The 19,915-nt window shown below is 43.2% G+C and overlaps 1 protein-coding gene across 1 annotated transcript in view; it reads left to right on the forward strand.

Annotated features, from left to right (window-relative positions):
* Positions 1–18,015, forward strand: part of arhgap35a (Rho GTPase activating protein 35a) — a 66,853-nt gene extending 48,838 nt beyond the window's left edge. Inside the window, exons 3-7 of the mRNA XM_008280436.1 lie at positions 1,419–1,560; positions 7,647–7,724; positions 10,474–10,605; positions 12,076–12,181; positions 13,705–18,015. Of these exons, the coding sequence (XP_008278658.1) occupies positions 1,419–1,560; positions 7,647–7,724; positions 10,474–10,605; positions 12,076–12,181; positions 13,705–14,197 (951 nt within the window). The 3' untranslated portion in view covers positions 14,198–18,015. The remainder of the gene's footprint in view (positions 1–1,418; positions 1,561–7,646; positions 7,725–10,473; positions 10,606–12,075; positions 12,182–13,704) is intronic.
* The last annotated feature ends 1,900 nt before the right edge of the window (positions 18,016–19,915 follow it).

Raw genomic sequence — 19,915 nt, forward strand, 5'->3', positions numbered from 1 at the left:
CAGCCAAAAACAGTCCCAGCATTTTTCATCACATGACTGTTTATCACAGCCGAGTCAGTTCAGTTCAGAATCAGATTTGCGCAAATGATTTCTTTTTTTGCAATTTTTTAAATAAGTGATTTTATTTAAATATTATGATTTAAGCTTGGATTTGGTTAAGTTTTCAGATAAAACAGCATGTCCAAGATGAGTAGTTCAAGGACAGTCAGAAATGTGAAAATCTAACTGGTCTTTCTGGTTTAACATTTTGTAACTAGGATAAATTATGGAAATTTGGCCATTTTTTAACCATAACATGCCTTTCAAAGCCGCTGGTGGGTTTTGGGGTTTAGAGCATTGAATGAAACTACAATAGCAATGTTTCCCGTAACACATGTATGCCTTCCAAATAGTGACTGACAGTGATTCAACCGTCATATCGGTGTATAATAACGTTGGCTTGCACCTATAGGTAGAGACCTTATAATAGACAATGTACTGTAGATAAACAAGAGTAAATTCACTAAATGCTAAAACAACAGGCGATGCAGACAAAAATCAGGGTAGCCTTTGTTGATGTTCCCAGGCTTAATGAATGTTTCTCTGCTTGTTTCCTTGAGCAGCACTGTGAGTGAGTGTGTATATATGCGCTATCGAAAATGCCTGGTGGAGTGCAGTGAGGCCAGTATCTGGAGCAGAGGGCACGCCGGGCTTCTTCTCTCTAATGAGCACTCCTCTGCTCCTTTCCTGTGTCTGTCTGTCAGGCCTGCATTCGTCCCACAGTCGATGTGTCTAGCCAACCATGCATCCCTGCCTCACCACCCAGCCTGCCAGGGCACTGCCTCGGGGGGCTGACAGACTTACTAGAGATCCAGGCCTCAGGGGCCTTCAAAACATTCCCACTGAACACCATTAAAGCGCAGTACAATTACCGCTGATGCCTCAGCCATACGGAGAGGCAGGCAGAGAAAGTTGCAGGAGTGTATTAGAGGTCTCTTAACAGGAGAATAACAGGGGTTGGAAAGTAATTAAACAATGAATAAGAGAGTTTTATTATCTGAGAGCTGCAATGCAGTAGTGGAGAGAAAGAGAATGCCGGAGGAAGGAGGGTTAGAATGAAGAGATCAGGGCGATGAGGAAACCGATGTATATCTCACTGATGCACAGAACATTGCTCAAGACAGGAATGTATGATTACTTATCAGCTTAAGGAATGTGCGGGATGGTTGTGTGCGTTTTTTCGTTAGTCGTTGCTAAACAGAAAAACACACCTTTAAAAAAATAAAAGGTCATGTTCTTTTCCAACCGAATCAAGTCATTTCAGGAACAATGCCTCGAGGCTTGGTTCCAACGCCAGTCGCTCTCAAATAATGTTGATGTTTTGTTCTCTGACTGCTCCAACTAATCTGTTTTTTCTTTCATTTCCCCTCCACCCCCAGAAACCACGACCCAAACCAAGGCATTCTATCTCAAAACCCATCGAAAGCAACTACTTTGGCATGCCGCTGACCACCGTGGTCACCCCCGAGAGACCCATCCCCGTCTTCATTGAGAAGTGCATCCGTTTCATCGAAACAACAGGTAAGAATCTGCTGCTTAATGGCATCCAGTGTGATGCATCACAGACTGCTGTTTTCAGTCAATTAGGTATTAACTCTCATAAAAGGATTTCAAAGGATCCATTCTGCCTCTGCCTGTGCTATACCTGCCTCCATTTATTTTGCTTTCTTCTCTTCTGCTGCATTTTTTTCCCCCCTCCTTATCTTAATCCTCCTCTCTGGTGGGATTGTTGCGTACTGTCATCCGCCTTAATTCACTCGCAGCCTTTGTGTCTATGTGCACACGCTTTCTTTATGTCTCTGATTCTTTGTTCGGGGTTTGATAGATGGTTTTGCCTGAGCTGCGGGCTTTACAGGTGGGCACCAACAGGGACATGAATCAAGGATGTTAACTTGCTTTTTGATCGCTGAAATAGTAAAGAAAGCAAATTAAAGATGAATGGAAGAAGCCGTGTCCTTGTTTGCATTTACACGTAGCATAAATACCATTACCTCAGGTTTGTGTGGCATCTCCCAACTGGTTTCCAAATAAAGGCTTTAAAAAAAAAGAAAAGAAAAAGAGAACATCATAGTTTCCTTTAGCAGCAGTCTTTTGTGCCAACTTTAGAGTAAATCAGATCAGTGTGACACCAACAGAAGTTTGCAGTGGAGAGTAATGTGTTGTTTTTAACGGAAATACTCTCACCGGTTTAGATTAACGTGTGCACCACTGTGTTTAGCTAACAGGTCTTTAGTCTGGTGCCAGCAGCCACCCAAACCTCCTCTCTGTGAGCACAGATGTGGATAGATGGCCTTCTCTAACCTTGCTTACCCTGTTGCCCAGATGCCAAACCCCCTGCCAGGCTCTTCTGGTGCCCCGCTGCCCTCAGACTGCCAGCTCGCCTCTCGCTCTGTCACCAGCTGTTACGCTAAACCAGAGGCAACTTAATGCAGGGTCGATGCTTGTGTTAAGATATTTGCACTCGTCTTTCTATTCTTGGCTGGGTCATAACCAGGATTTTAGATACTAAAGTTGTGAGTGCCTCCGTCTAAATTCCCGGAAAAAGTGCAGATGGTAGATTTGTCCCACCTAATATTCAATATAAAGGTCGACTCTTTTTCCCAAGTACTCAAGTTTGTGAGTCTGTCAAACCATCCCTGCTGCTGACTGACGTGCCAATGCATTCCATCGTAATCTCTGTCCTGATTAAAGACCGTATTTGTGGATCATTGCAGCCTCGCAAAGCATCCACCTTCTTCCTCCGTGTAGACGCAAAGCTCTCGATAACACAGCATCACGTTAGATTCCACCTCACCCTGTTAACACGTTAACCGGAGCGGTCACGGCAGTTACGAGAAAAACTGGTTGAATATGCAGACGCTGTTGTGCACGCTGGGGAGTGAATTCACAGCTCCTCTGGAGGTATTTTCCACCTCTTATCCTCGCTCGCTCCTTTTAGTATTTCTCCTAATCCTCTGTTTCCTCTCCCCTCCCCTATTTTATTTCTCGTGTCCTTGTTTCTTTACTTCTTTCTCCTGATCCACTCATCCTTCTCCCTCCATCACTCTGAGTACCTACACTTGTCAGATTTGATTTCTTTCATCTCCTTGCTAACACACATTTCTATTTGTCCCCCTGTTCTAGTGTCACCTCCCTCAATTCACTGTATCTCTTTCTCCCTCTCTCTGAACTTCCTCTTCATTGCTTTGTCTCGCTTGTGTGTGTGTGTGTGTGTGTGTGTGTGTGTGTGTGTGTGTGTGTGTGTGGGTATGTGTGTCTGGGTGTGTTTTATCCAGGTAATATTCTGCCCCATATCTCCCTCAGTTCGATCAATATCACAAGCCAAGAAATTGGAAGAATATTTGGTCTCTGTTGTTTTCTATGTGTGTTTAGCTTCTTCAAATGTTATTTGCAAGTGTAGGCATGTGTAAAGAGCGCGGCACACACTAACCCGGTGCAGTGTGTGTGTAGAATTGTTTTGTTTACATGCTAACACATGTGGGACAGACCCACACTGAGATTCTCTGGGACTCGAAGGGGAAATGAGATACAATGTGCTATTTAGTCCTGATTGTTGTTGCTGTAAGTCAGACTTTACTTATCCCATATCTGTGTCTATAATCTGTGGATATAATGGCACTTGCAGGAAATTACCATACAGCGCTGACACCGTGTTTGTCACTGCAGCGTGAGCTGATAATGGATGACGTTGTCACGCCGACCTTGGACCTGCTGCTTTGACCTACATTCTTCCCTTTTCCTTTTAGAGCAACAAAAATACTTGCAGCTAACTTAAACCCAAATCCTGCCTTTATTCCCATCTGTGTAAATGTCACCCGTAATCCTTCACTTACATACACTTTAAATGTACACATACAGCAGCTGAATTTTTGATATTCATCATTTTTGGTGGCAGCACAAAGGCGCTATAGTGAATAAAATGTGGTATTTTCAGTTTTTATCATTTATATTCTGAGGTCTTATTTCTTTGTTGCATCCCTTATTCGTGCTTCATAGCTCACTCCTTTTGTCCTTGAGAATAATGGGAGTGGATGTGGTATTTTGTGTTATTTTCATGCATTCTGAGCTTGTAGAAAAGCAGCTATATAAAATCAATCCGTAGTGACTGCTGTTATCTCTTCTCAGCTCGGGCTTTCTCCCAGCGTGGTAGTCGCAGTGTGTTCTGCTCATGGGCACCGAGGTGATGAATGTGTGTTAGCGTGTGCAGGCATATCTGCTGGCTGTAGGAGCCTCCATAGCGACGAAAAGGGCAGCACCCAGCGACTGCTTGTCTCCATGGTGAACTATGAAATCAGCCTCTGGGCTGCTCAACCCGGAGGGTGGCTGGGATTCTGGGCTGATGTGGGATCAGCTGGATTGGTGTCAGACAGTAAACGCGCTGCAGAAAGTCGGCCGCTAACTGAGGGAGCATTTATCACACTCTCGGAGTTTGTGTGACTGCGGGTCCACAGGCATGTTTTTGGCCTCTTGAGTGCCTTTGGAAGCTGTGAAGTTACCATAGATGGGTGTATTTTTAGGTTTCTATCCTATTTATAAGCGAGCGCAGTGCATAAAGATGTAGGCAATAAAAGCTTCTAAAAGTAATTTGCACAGTGTATGGATTTAAAATAGCCTTAAAGAATGGAAGAAGACATTAGAGGCTGCAGATTTGTTTGCCGTTGCAATTGTGTTTATTTGCGTTGACCTCAGGAAGTGCTGCTGCTGCTTTCTCTGACTGTAGAGGAAGAGGGTGCAATTTTAGTGAAATCACCTTTTCAAGCGTTCACTGTAGAATTATTATTTTATTCTATTCGGACCCTCCCACTGCCTTTTGGCTCCTGTTACATTCCTTTCATCTTCATGTAACCCCCATCTTTGATGTGCTTTGTAGCTTCCCATTCCTCTATATATCCATCTTTATCTTAATCCCTTTATTTTTCCTCATTCTCTCTTTCATCAGTCTGACTCTCACTCCTATTCGTCCTCACACTCCCCTCACTATCTTTTTCCATCCTTGGGTGCTTGTCCTATTTTGCCCCTATCTCTCACTCTCTCACCCCACCACTGCAACACTACTCCCTCTCCCTATCTCTCCTCCCATCCCTGTTTTCCTAGTGTCTGGCTAGAAAAGCTTTTGTGGATAATTGATTGGTAGAAGGAGGAGATCGATGTTGTATGCCTTGACTGAGAGCTCTCTCATTTCCTCCCTTGCCTCTCCCTATCTCATCCTTTTTTTTTTTTTCTGCCACTTCTATCTCCCTCACTCCCTCTGGACTGCTCTTTGTCTCCCCCGTATCGCCACCAAAAGTGCGAGCGAGGAGAGAATTTCAAGGGTGGAGGATGGGAGGTGGAGCGTTATCTTTTTGTAAATTGGAAAAAACTATTAATGAACTGAAATGAAGTGAGCTTTCATTCATACCAGCTGTCTGCGGGCTCTTCCTTTCTGCCACTGACCCACTTGGTTCCTGGTGTTTTCCACATCTGAGAACATGGATGTGTTGCCAAGGAGGGTGTTTACTAAACCTACTGCAAGTTATATTAATAGTACACTATGATGCATGACTTCAGTTTCTTAAGTTGGGGTATTTTTTCAGGCTACAAGTGTAAAAGAGCCTCTGAACCTCAAACAGTTTCTGCTCCTGTCACATTTTGACTCACTGTGGGCTCATTTTTCACTGCAAAATAAAGTCCTGCACCTCTATGGAAACAGCTCAACCATGGCTAGAAGTAGAGAGAACCTACACATGTTTTTTTTGTGCAGTATGACACAGTTACCATGCCATAAATCATATAACTTTAAAAAAGAAAGTTGAATTTATTTGATTATTAATTTTACAAGTTTAAAAAAATAAAAATAATGAAGCAACATCTACAACACTTTTCCAAGTGCCCAGGTGCTTTACCAAGACTGGAAAAATAGTGATTAAATATTGTAGATATTTTTCTTACTTTACTTACTACTGTAATACTTGTTTCTTTATTTGTATCTGCTCTGTGTAAGCACAGCCTGAAGGTCAGCCAAAAAAAAAAATTCCCAGAAGTCTTTGTCACTTGACTGTTGGTAACTGCTGAGGTAGTCGTGGCTTCCCAGTTGCACAGAGGCATGTAGAATTATCTATCAGAAACAATTTATTTTTAGTTAACTTTTACATGTTCCATGCAGACTAAAGTGAATCCCAATAAATTTCATGATTTTATGCTTCAATCCGGTTACATTTTCTGATGGAATTGCAAATTTAAGGACGGTTGGCAGTTACTGTTTCTAAATTCGGGAAACGCTGTAATTGTGGTTATTTTTCTTAAACATGACAAACCTTTCAAAGCCACCGGCAGGTTTTGGTATTTAGAGGGTGAATTAAGGACAGATAAATATTGTTGGCACATTTTGGTGCATGTTGGGGTAACAGTTGAACTAAAACATAAACATATTTTCTGCTACTGAACTCAAAGTATTTGGAGTTGCATGCTGTTTTTGAAAATACATATGGGTTTATTTTACTTAAATGACAGTTACACAACGTATGAGGAAATGTTACAATAGTCAGAATTTACCGCTTAACAAAAGAATCCGCGATTGTATTAAAAAGTTATGAAAAATCAATGCAGTTTTTCAAACTTTCTAAGTGCCAATTATATTGGAGTATAATAGAATAGATTATTGCTGTAAACGGTTAATACAATCTAACAGGCTTTCTTAATGTGTATTTAATTGGAGGCCTCAGTCATGTTGTGCTAGACAGCACCTGCTGTGAGCCATTAAAAGTCTGTAAAAACACAAATTTGAACAGGAGGCAAGAGAAACGGAAAGGCAGGATTGTATGAAGAATAGCAGACTGTTGGACTCCTGCTCTTTTGTCTCGTATTGTTGCTTTGATGAATACATGCATATTTGCTGCAGTGTGCTTTATTGGCGTCACAGTGCTTATGTTGTCTGGACTAGATAAACCAAAGATGTCTATAATCTCCTCCACCTGCAACATTGTCCCTCCATGTGAGTTCAGTGAAACAGTGACACTGATTTTACACCTTGTTTTTCCCAGTTGTTGAATAGACAGTCTCTTTGTTATAATTTGCACCCCTGCACTAATAAAACGCTCCTGCAATAAATATTACAGCAACTCAAACATGTACATTTTAGCTGCTGTTCCTCTGTTTTCCAGCATAAAACCTTTTTGCAGCCCTTTAGCTAATACGGATGTACTTTGACTGTTTAAGGAAAAGCTGCAAATCCTTCGTAAATATCCTCTTAAGAATGAAGCTAAGTGTGAGAGGAAAAAAAAGCACATGGCATACTCGCTTTTTAAAGTCATTTTTATAGCGCTGTGGCACTAAGGTAGCTTCAGCTTGTCACAGTGCACCAGTGGGCTCTTAGCAGGCCTGCAGGAGCCCTTTATGGGTTTAATAAATAGTGCTAATAGCGTGTTTAGATGGTCGGGGACATAGGGAAAAGCTATAAGCACAGCCTCTGCTTTTTCTGTCTTTGACAGTGCATCTGTACACAGAATGATGATATGTTAAAGAGTTCTTGGAGGGATTGAACAGTTACCATAACTACATGTTGGAAATTAGAAATAAGAAAGAAACACTGAGCTAATAACATGTTTTTTTCCCTTCTCTCTTTTCTCCAGGGTTGAGCACAGAGGGCATCTACAGGGTCAGCGGGAACAAAGCAGAAATGGAGAGCATGCAGCGGCAATTCGACCAAGGTGCGTTGCTTTCTGCTGACAGTACTCACGCATTAGCGTGTGCACATGCTTAAGTGTGAAGAAAAGGCCATGAAGATGTGTACGTGTGCAGATCTGCTTCTGTCTATAACAATCCTGAGGCTCCTTAATTAACCAGGGAGCATTAATTCTACTGAGGGAATTGGCCTTCACTTCCTTTTAGACTGCAGAGCTACCTCCTCAATCGTCTATCTGCCCTCATGTGCATCCTCGCACGTGCACAAGCGCCCTCAATGTGCGTCTCCATGCGTGTGTCTGTCTGCCGTGGGCAGTTAATTGCCTCCAGATTGGTTTGGTTAATGAAGCATGTTGCTGCCGAGATAGATAGCAGAGCAAGATGGCCCGTGTACGCGTGTGTGTATGCGTGCGTCCACGCCTGGTTGAGATTAAATCCAACTCCAGTAATCAGAGTTGAAACCCTGCGTTGAATCATTTTGAGCCTCGGGCTGATGGGACAAGACAATTACAGGTGAAGCTACAGCGCAGGTGTCTCGTAGCCGCGGCGAAGATGGCACTTCATCAGCTCCCTGAAGATTTAGGTAACTCATTGCAGGAGAAAGCGGCATCAGAAGCGCCGTGCGTGCAAACTTTGGAAATGGGAGCTCTCCTCAGACTGTTCATGAACCCTCTAACCGCAGCTGTAGCACTTTTCTCTCGCCTCTCTTCTTGCTACACATACTACCTTTTGTAAAGTAAAAAGTTATCAGAAAATGGCTTTTTTAATTAAGTCTCCTGCTCCCACACACGTGCTCTCTCTCTGCTAGAGTGGTGCTCCAGTGGTTTTGCGTTCTGGCTCTCTGGGCTTTTTCTTCGCTTAAATTAACTTTATAATTGTCTATTTGTTATTTATTTATATTAAGGAAATTATGAATTGACAACTCTAGGGCAAACATATTTGTGACTACAAGTCGTGTGTGTAATTGAAAAGAACCAGAAAAGGAGTGTCGTGTATGTGGATGTAAGCCTTGTCATATTTATTACATCATTGTAATATCACTATATAATTTCATTTAATACATCACTGGAAAATCTGAACGTTTATGATCTACCAAAGTTAACACCATGCAAATTAAAGTACTTTATCACATTGATTCAAAAATAATATGAAGTCCACCATTTACATTATTCAAGACACTGCTGATTAGGATAATCTTGTACAGCAGAGATCTTGAATGCATAGTTACTAACATACCCAGGGTCCTGCGTTTCGCACATAAAGGCGGATCACAATGCTTTCTGATTCCAAATGTGTGTAGGTTTGGTTAATTTATATCATGAGCTGTGATTAAACACAGTTGTGATCATAATAATCAGCTTCATTTTGCACTCTTCATTGTATTCAAAGACACAAAAACAGGGAAGAAAATGCAAACTACAAAGTCTAAAGCAAGAAGAGGAACGAGACATCTTTCAAATTTTACTTAAACTTTCTTTATGACATTGCTCAAACTGCTGCACTTGTGTCAAATTCCTGTACGCAGTGTTTTACGACATAGTCTGTGGATAAATGAAAATGAGTTTCACAACAGGGCTGTGATTTCACAATGAGTGAGATTTGTTGGAGGTTTATTTTGGCCCCTTTCAGACGTGCACTCCTTTCAATTAATCTGAGGTAATCTGAGCATGTTGGCTTCATGTTTGAATGAACACCCTGATCACTTTCATTAAAAGTTGCGATAGCGATCTCTTCAGTTCAGAGTCGCTTTCAACGTGGCACCAGTTTGAACTGCATCAAGTCGGATTACAGGATAGGTCTCCACAAGTGACGTACTTTGAGTTGCACGGAATGATTTGAGAAAGGCTTTTTCCACAATACAGGTCCACAAACATTACAAGTGCAAAGTTTGCATGGCAAAATCATAAAACACCTTTCTTATTCAGTTTTCCCCACATTGTTTTTTTTAAACCTATTATAGACTGGAATGTCTGTAAAAACAAACTTCACTGCAAATAAGAAAGAATAGCCCAAAATGTTGAGACTCACCAATAATAGATATAATCCAGGTTTTGATAAAACATTAACAGGAGCTGAAGTTGACTTCGTTGCTTCCAGTTGTTAGTAGGAGTCTTTACTCTGAGTTTATCAAATGCCTGCAGCATCAAACAGCAGCAGGACCCATGTCAGCGTTGCTTCATGAACTGCTTTGATTCCAAACTGTAGCCAGCATGGAGACAGGATCAGTCAGGATCTAACTACAGCTCACACTGTGTGCTTTTCTTCACATCAGAGTCACGGTTTGTAAGCTGCATTTAAATCATTTGTTACATAGCAGCCATCCTCAGGTTGAGTCCTAAGCTCCGTCGCAGCTGTCGGGATATTTTTTATTTTACTGTTGATAAAGTTTTAGCTGGATTATCATCACACATGGACAGAATTTCACAGACACACAAGGCTATTAGTCATTTGCACAGCTCGACAAGCTTGTTATTAGTTTAGATTTAGGCTTTTGTTTTTTAGTGCATTTTTATCTGTTGGAAATCCCTTGATGCTTTGTCCTTTTTTAAGTGCGGGACAAATTTGCATGTGTACTGTGGCTCTCTCCATAACTGTCGTGGGTTTGACTGAATGAATAAGAAACATGAATGTAAAGTGACCTTTGTCTGAATGACAGAACAGTGTTACATATCCAATGTCTGAAAATGGGTTTATATAGTCTATGTATGTACAACTGTGATGTGCATATATATGAGACGTGTGTTTTGTACTTTAAATGTCTCATTTTATTCCCAGACCACAACCTGGACCTGGTGGAGAAGGATTTCACCATCAACACGGTCGCAGGAGCCATGAAGGCCTTCTTCTCCGAGCTACCTGAGCCTCTGGTGCCCTACAGCATGCAGGGAGAGCTGGTGGAGGCCTTCAGTAAGTCCCGGGGCTCTGCTGGTGTGGGGGGGGACGGGGAGGTGCAGGGGATGTGGGGAGAATTCTTCACTAAAACCCGAGGTGTATTGGATTTTTGAAACCCCCTTTCCCCTTTATTGTAACGTTTCTTTAACCTAACAAGCAAAACTCCTGCAATCCAAATCCATCCATGGGGAGAATTGGATTTGCCACTCGGTAAGGAGCCGCGGAAAGGGAGGGGAGACGGGATGGAGGAGAGAATATTTAAGGCTTTTCAGAGAGAGGACATGGGCATGATTGCACATGGTGATGGAGGGTCTGGATGAAGTCATGAGAAAATAGTCATATGTGAGATAAACGACGGTGCTCCTGCGCTCTCCACAGCCTCTCTTTTTCTCTTTGTGTCCTGTAATCTGTCAGAATGGAGATTTAAAGCATAGCTTAGTCTTGCATCGCGCCAGAGAGATTTACCCCTGGGCCGCCAGGCTGCTGTCACTCACCGAGCTCCGCATGCGTGTGTGCGCGAGTGTGTGTTTTTTAAAGGCCCCGGCGAGACCCTTCAGCCGTGACAGAGACCTGATAAAGCTCCTGCAGCCTGTGCCACAATAGAGGAAAAAGACGAGAGCAGAAAAGAAAAAGTGAGGCAGAGCGGGAGACTAGAAAGCCGTCGTTTGGGAGAAAACAGCAAATTGGGCTCTGTGTTTTTGAAATTAAAGCTTATTTGGCGTTACTAGACGGAGACGCGGAGAAACAGTCGAGCCGGTGGGTGGATATTGTCATGGTGACGCTACATTAAATAAGCTGTAGGATGTTCGTTAAGTTCTGATTAGTGATGAAGGACATACAGCAGGAGGGACTGCGTGAAGTCATCCTGCCTTACAGTCTGTTTTTGATCCACACTGACCTGATTGTGGAAATACAAACTCAGATTCTCTGATTGTAAATCATGTGGAGGAGAACATCTGCTGTTCTCAGTGCTGCCTCGCTCACATACACACAGGATGGACTGTGTTAGCTGGTGACGTCAGCTTTTCTGACTCACTCCTCGCTGCCATCAGGCTTAACACACCCTGTATGTGTGTGTGTGTGTGTGTGTGTGTTGCTGTAATCTGTTGGACAGTGTAATGGGTGTATGCATGGCGTGTTTCTCCTCTGGAATGTGTGTGGTCTTTGTCTGGTTTGTCTTTTTTCTGAGAACTGTAGTTTGGAGTCCTCTTGGATCGTGTGTGTGTTTTCGTCACTGAGATATGTGAAACTTGTACTGTTGAAGGATGAAATCACTGTGTCCTGCACAGATTTTTTGAGAGCTGAAACCAATTGCTTTCCCTATGCTCTTCACACTCTCGTCTTTTCAATTGTGCTCTCCCCGTCCCTTCCTTTGCTCTCCAGTCTCGCTCCTCTGACATCATTTCCCTCAGATTCCTCTGATCTTTTCTTTCAGCCACTTTTCCTCCCTCCTCTAACCTCTCGTCTCTCTCCGCAACCATTCAGAGATCAACGATAGGGAGCAGCGCTTCCAGACGATGAAGGATGTTCTGCGCCGCTTCCCCAAGGAGAACTACGAGGTCTTCAAATATGTCATCAGCCACTTGAACAAGTGAGTGAGTGACGGGGTCAGAGATGGCCTCTGGCAGCTCTGCTGACTACACCGCTGGTCAAGTGACCTGTGGGTGACATCACCGACACGAGCACGCTGACAGAATGGAGGTTTTACTCAGGTTGACTCATAGTCTGTCTCAATGCTGTGACTATTTTAGCTCTGTTTGTAAATAGATGGTCGTGGATGTTACAGTTTATTTATGTAAAATTAGTTTTGTTGGATGAGATCTGACAAACTGACCAGTTTCCCAAAAATGACGGTAAAACTGTAGTTTAAATTCAATGCAGTTTCACATCCTGTACGTCAAATAATCCAAAATAAGTCTGAGTGGTCACAAGATCATTAACCCTCTGAACCCCAAGCAGTTTTTTTTTTGTTTTTTATCTTACTGTGGGCTCATTTTTCACTGCAATATAAAGTCCTGCACTTCTATGAAAATGGCACAACCACACAGAGAAGAAAATAATCATTGAATTTTATGGTTTTAAATTTTTTTTAAGTGTCCACAGGTGTTACCAACACTGGGAAGAAAGGTGGCTCTATATATTGTAGATATTTTACTACTTATATTTTTTTATCTGTTTCCATCGTTGTCTCTCATCTTCTCTGTACAAACACAGCCTGCAGTGCAGCCCAGTTCAGCTGAAAAGTCCCTCATTTTTTTGTCACAACTGCAGCTGAATCATGAATGACTTCACAGTTGCAGCAAGAGGCACAGATTTTTTGTTTGTTTTTTACAGAATCTAAATATTGCAAAATGTTTGTTGTTGACAATTTTTAAATGAGGCGATTTTGGCGAAATATTACAATTTTAAGTTTCGATTTTGTTACCATATCTAACCTAACAGCGCGTCACACGTGAGGAGTTCAAGGACTGTTGGAAAGTTCAAAATCCTGTGATTCTTTCTGTTTTTGCGCTGTGGTAAATGCTGTAATTTGGCAGTGTTTTCAACCTTTTAACCCCACTGGCAGGTTTTGGGATTCAGAGGGTTACAGGAATTAAAGAGAACATTAAAGAAGAGACATTTGTACCTTTTTGTGCTGGGAAAAAATCTAGGGATTTGAGATAACTGCACAGAACTAGTGTTTATGCTATGGCCAGAGCCTTTTGTGAGGAATGACAAGTGGCTGTTGCTTCATCTTATGGCATCCCGAGCTGAAAGAGATGGGAAACCACTGTTATGCATCAATCAACTATTGTATAGTTTAGGGGGACAGTTCTGAAGCCAGAAGTATGAACAAGGCATGGCCATACACTAAGGGGAAAACAAACATCTGAGACAGTACATTTTTAACTTTATTGCCACCAAGGCGTAGCAGTGTTGATCCATCGCTCCAGCACTTTGGTCCAGACCATTAAACAGTTGGATTGTCTGAAAGTTTGGTACATACATTCATGGTTAAAGAGAATGAAGCCTGCTGACTGCTCAGATTTGAAAGGTAGCATCAGGTTTTGATCAGTGAAGCATCCCCTTTTCTGAAGATGGTTAATTTGACTTTTCGGTTTCTCTGTCTCCCAGGGTGAGCCAGCACAACAAGTTAAATCTGATGACCAGTGAGAACCTGTCCATCTGTTTCTGGCCCACACTCATGAGGCCAGACTTCACCACCATGGATGCCCTGACTGCCACCCGCACCTACCAGACAATCATCGAGAGCTTCATCCACCAGTGCGCGTACTTCTTCTACAATCAGCCGCTGGCCGACGGTCTCCCAGGCTCCCCCACCTCTACGCTCTCCGGGGGAGGAACCTCGGCCTACTCCTGCATGGCCGGCGGCTACTCATCCTCACCGACTCCGTCCCCGACCCCCTACGTCCTCCCCGCCACCCCTCCGGTCATCCCCCACTATGGCCCTCCCATCCACCACCATCACCACCACCACCACCACCATCACCATCAACACCAGTCCCCTCCCCACTCCCCGCCTCCCACTCCCCAGTCCCCGATCCCAGCCTTGCTGCCGCCCTCCCTGCATCCCCATCACCCCCCGACGGAACAACACACGCTGTGAACCAGGGATCAAGGGAAAGAGAGAGGAAAAAAAAAATAACAACAAGCAGGCGGATAACAAGATTCAGCGATTCAAAGGTTCAGGATGAGAGATTTCACAGTTTGGGAAAGGAACTGAAGAAGATAAACTGAAACAAGAACAGGAGCTAGGAAGTGAAGTTGGGAGAGATTGAGTGAGATGCAGTATGTACAGGGAGAAACCTACATGTTTGGGAGAAGAAAGGGGGCGTTCGAGCCTCTGTTGCTTTTAGAATAAAAAAAAATAAAAAAAAGGACACACACACAAGCCAGGAAGAACCTCTGAACTGGCAGTATGATCTTTCTCCCTCCCCGTCACTTTATCCCTTTGTCTCTCAGTCTCACTTCATCTAGACCTGCCCTCCTTGCCTTATAGCGAATCTACACACACAAACACACTAATGACGAGTGAGATGTTGCCAGTAATTGTTAAAGGGACTCAGGGAGGGATTAAGAAGTACAGTGCAAAAGGGGGAATGTGAACTCTGTAATGTTGGGACTGCTTCAGCACACGCGCAACCGCACACACAACATGCACTCGACGCAAACGCCCAGCGGCCAGCGTGCCTCCAAACAGCCCTCAATCTCTCAGCTTCTAACTGCGCTGGGAAATTTGGTGGCCAGCGCATGTTTTCTTTTGTTTTGTTTTGGGTTTTTTTTTTGCAAAACCAACCCACCTGCTGTACGTTCCTGGAGGCTGCGACTGGGACGAAGTGGAGCAGACAGCTAGTCCTGAACATGTTTTGTTTATTTCACCACTGTACAGAGGACTTAAGCAAGAAACACGTGTTACTACTCACCCGACAGGATGTTCTGTCCTCCGCGACTCACAAATTCCTATCTGTCAACCCCCTTTCACAGCCATGCATACACACACACACACAAACAAAATCAGTTTTAGTCAAGGCAACATGCCAAGCACAGAAAAAAAAAAAAAAAAAAAATCTCGACCGACTGGATCTGCTGGGCAGCAAATTGAAGCAAAGGATTATGGGTGCTGTGACACCCATGGCATTCTGGGAAGGCTCCTCCCAGTCTCCTATTTGCTCTCCCTGTCACTTTGAACTTGATGCTTTGTCCTTGTAAACACATGAAAAACAAAAAAAACAGCTTAACATGATTTTTTTTTTTTTTTTGAAATCTTGATTCCACACTCACATTCCCATTGTGTTTATATTATGTTGTTTATTTGAGAAAATCTGGGCCGATCTGACGACGAGTGCGTAAGTGTGTGGCTGGCTGTCTCACTGTCTGCGTGCACCTGTATCCATGCCTTTTAGGTTTACCTGAATTTCCCTGTATTAGACAGATAGTGGGAATAATGCCAGTGTTGGACCTTCACCTGTCATGTTGCTTCTTTCACGCTGTGGTGGTTTTACAAGCGAGCTGGTGCTGCAGTTTTACGTAGTAAGGACCTTGTTCAAAAAGCACTTTTCTGAGCACTTTGAAGGCACATTTTTAAATTGGGGCTGCCGCGACATGACAGCCACCGTTCACTTTATTGTCAGTCCACCCTACTCTCTCTCTCTCTCTGGGAGCACACCACTGACATCTAGAGGAAGAAATGGGTTGCAGCCATAACCTCACTTCCACTACTGCATGGGCGTAGCACCATTCTCCTTGACTGTGGTTTCTTGTAGAGCCTCTCATAGGTGCAATTGTCAAGATTAATCATCATTGTATGTCAGGTGGAATTAACTTAGGTGTACTAGTATAAATAAAAGAACTGCAGCAGTTTCAAATCTGGTACAAATCAATTGAGATTACATAGATCTAGACTGTGTAGCCATGAAGCATGTGGCCACAGTGCAGTTGGTTTAACATGCAGTGAAAGAAATTGCCTCTGTCTTTTGTTGTTAGTTTCCAGTTCCCTTTGGGCGCAAAGTCAGCACTCAGCCCTTTGTAAAAGAGTTTATTCCACTTCCCACATACCATATTTTAGTGGAAGGAAATGAAGACAGAGAGACTGAGGCACAATGTAGCATTACAGGCCAGAGAGTTGGAAGAAAGCCTCGAGCTTTGACAGGTGGGAGGCTTTTTATACTTCGAAATAATTGGTAACCACTTCTCCAAGCCCCAGCATGATGTCCTCTTAGGACACAGTGTTATGTCTCTGGAACGGACTCTCTAAGTTGGTCTCGATGGACTCGAAATATAATTTGCAAGAGTGTAAGTAACCACTACACCGGACTCCCTCCCCCTCCTGCCTCCTGCCTCCGCCGTCACTGTTATGCCACCACATCCCCTAGTCATTCCCTGTCCAAGAGAGACAGTTGGGTCTGGGAGAGACAGCAGACAGAACAGACAGTCCATTCATCCGTCTGCATGACTGGAATGGAGCATCACAAAATTCCTCGGCCCAGCCTGCTGTTACCGTAGAAACCAGCGAGATGGGGCTCGAGGAGAGTCGCTGAGCCCCGATCGAAGCAGTTTTCAAAATGTGTGTGCGTCGCGCGTGTGCGTCCCTGTGTTTCGTGCGTGCGCGGACTTATGCGCGTTAATGTTAAACAGATGCTCGCCAAGGTCACCGTTTGACACTGAATTGCATCTCTGCACGTCTCTCCAGACTGCCCTCTCTGCCCGAAAGATGGAGGAGGAAGAAAAAAAAAAAAAAAAACCCTTTCAACCAATCACTGACTCTTGAAGGAGCTTTCATCAGTCCACACTACCTATTTACCTTGCGTGTGGGTGTATGTATGTTTGTATGTGCGTGTGATAGAGGAATTAGGAGTGTGTGTGTGTGTTTGTGTGTGTGTTTGGGCGGGTTCGGGGCTAACATGCTAGTAAGCTGTGCTTTGGCCGGCAGCCAGACACCAGCGTGATCCAAACGAACGTGAAGGAGAGGAATGCAGCTCTCCTCGCGGTCATTACCCCACTGTGTAACCCTGTTAGCTCGTCCAGATTACACACACTGATCCTCAGAGAAAGTGTGAGAGAGATAGGGGAGGGGGGGGAGAGGGGGGAGAGAGGGAGGGAAGACAGACAGCAAACGGGTGAATGGGATCATTATTTGGGAGAGACGGAGGGAGGAAGGAGGGGTGACCACTGGTACTTGTGTGTGAACGCCGGCCAGTGGCGTTCCCTGTGTATATCAATGTGTTAATACTGAACTGACTGTGAGGCAGCCAAAGACTGTGGAAAAAAAGGGGGGAGGGGGGCTTGATGGGGAGAGACGGGAAGCAAAGTGACAATTTAGAAGAACAGTTGAATTTTTTTTTTTTAAATGTGACTTTGGTTCAGCGATAATATGTGGCTGCATTGCTTTTCTTTTGTTTTTTTCTTTTGTTTTTTTTCCAACAATGGTGACAGATGTCTGTTAAGTTAAATTGAGAAACAAGCAAAACTATATTCAAATGGTTGTTTATTGGTATGTTAGGGGGTCTAACACTTTGCCCTTTAGTCAGTGGTGATAGAAAAAAAAAAATTTCTTTTTATGTTTTTATTTTAATAATTAAAAAAATACAACTTTTTTTTTTTTTTTTTTTTTTTTTAACAATTTCTTTGTGAACGATTGAGAGACCAGCCCAGTATAGTGCATGATTTCTTCCCGACCGAGGAAGAGGGCTCCACCACTCTCACTATTTAAGAGATGATAAAAAAAAAAAAAATATTAAGAAATAATGGGGGGGATGAAAATAATAAAAAAAAAATAAATGAAGTACTGTAAACTGAAAAGATAACATCAAACAAAAAAAACTGTCATTATTTGCTGAGTATGGTAATTTGTCTCAATGGGAATGGTGTATACAGCAAGGCCTTATGTGATCTGTATCATAGTTAATAAATCAAATCTTGTAAAAACTCCTGTGTCTTGTCTCTTTGTCTGGGTATTAAGTCGTACATAATTGCTAATGTGATGCACTGAATACATTTTTTTTAGAGTCGTCTTTCTAAATTTGACCAAAAAAAAGAAAAGGAGTTGTTGTTAAAAGGCCAGTAAGCAGAATTTGAGTTCATTTAGAATGAATCCCAGTAGATGCAGACTGTGTTAAATGTTTACAATGTCAGGAAGAGCTCTAAAATGCTGGTTGTGAACTAAATCCTGTGATGCAGCCTAATTTGCTAAAACAATTTCAAGTAAGAAAACACTGCAGGTGATCGGCAGGTAACATTTTTTGGCTTTGTGACAACATAGAATGAAAAACGCATGCTTATGGCTGCTTGTCTAGTGTATATGTCTACTTGTGTTTACCACTTTTACAACAGAGAGATGCTTTTAGTCTTCTTCCAATTTTACAGGCTTGAAGATGTGAAATGATCCAGTAGATTCATTAAACTGATTGGATACAAATTGTTAAACAAACATCATTCCTATCCTGTTAAAAAAAAAAGAAAGAAAGGTGCAACCCCTCAGATTTATCTACCAAATTCTAAGTTCGAAGTCACCGATTAGGTAAAATTACATAAAAGAATGAGTAATATGCCTGGTATTTGGTGAATTTTGAGTGTGTCAAGTAAATACATCATAATGCAAACTCGTGGAACAGCAGTAATCTAAAATTCGTTTTCTATCTCCTATTAAGGAACATTTTTCAGGTTCAGTTTCCCTGTTTAAGGACACCTGACAGAGCTATAAGCAGCAGGAAAAAAAGGTTTGGTGAGCGGAAGCTACGTAGACGGGTAGTACTGATGCATGCATGCAAATGTAGAGCCAAGTTAGTGAGGGGAAATTTCTAGGGCAGTTTGTGTAACACGTCTCAGTGAATAGAAGTGCTTACAGTTATAGGAACAAGGATTACACATTCATTTCTTCCACGCTGTGGTCTAAAAAGTTTCACGCAACATGTGCTAGTCAGTTTGTTGTTCTGCTCTTTCTGCACTCTGCTGAGGGACACTGAAACCACAGGGGGGGACGGGACGAGGTCACAGCAGCCCACAGGACCCTCCTGGTTCCTGCGAGAGCGGCCCGACGCGACTCGGTCTGTGCCATTTCAGGGTGATGTAAGGACTCCGGTCCCTGCGAGGGCCATGTGAAGGCCTCACTGCCATTTCATGGTGCCCTCATCTGACCTTTTCATTGAGTCAAACCAAAGGAAATCCATGCCCATGACCTTTGTGGTGCATCGCTCCCATTCTGGCACAGGAAGAAAAAAAAAACAGAGCAGCTGATTGGGAATGAAAAGGGCAAGCCTGTGTGCACACAGGACACACGACCCTTGAACTCTAACCTTTAAGCGGCATCATGAGGGAGAGAGCGGACTGGGATTTGATTGGAAGTCAAATATGGGGATCGTCAACACTGCTTGACAGGCCGGCGCGGGGAACAAGCCGCTCGTGGTTGTCAGGAATGCCAGGATTAGTGAGCATGAGGGGAGGCTTTGCAGAATTTATTACAGCTATCACCCCTACTGTGCTCATTAAGCCATTTAACTAAACCACACTGATCTAATATGTAATAAAACGCTTCTCCACCGGCAATTTCCCTCCTTTTCCTTGTGCATGCACGAACACGCCACTAGGAGGCTGACTTGTCTCACACTACCTGTGAGAGGAGCTCTGCTGTATCTGGGTAAAGGAGGCACACACAGAGCATGGACCTAATTGATTGGGTCAAGATTTGGATGTCAGCGCTTTAATCCCGCGCTCACAGTGAGATGAATGCGTGAAACGAGCATCTGAAGAGTTTTCTCACTGATGTCGAGCTCCTCTTCCCCTCTCACAGTTTGAAGTTGGAAATAGGTTTGACTAAACTCCAGAGATT

This window comes from Stegastes partitus, unplaced genomic scaffold, assembly GCF_000690725.1.
Source record: "Stegastes partitus isolate 25-593 unplaced genomic scaffold, Stegastes_partitus-1.0.2 Scaffold194, whole genome shotgun sequence".
Lineage (NCBI taxonomy): Eukaryota > Metazoa > Chordata > Actinopteri > Pomacentridae > Stegastes > Stegastes partitus.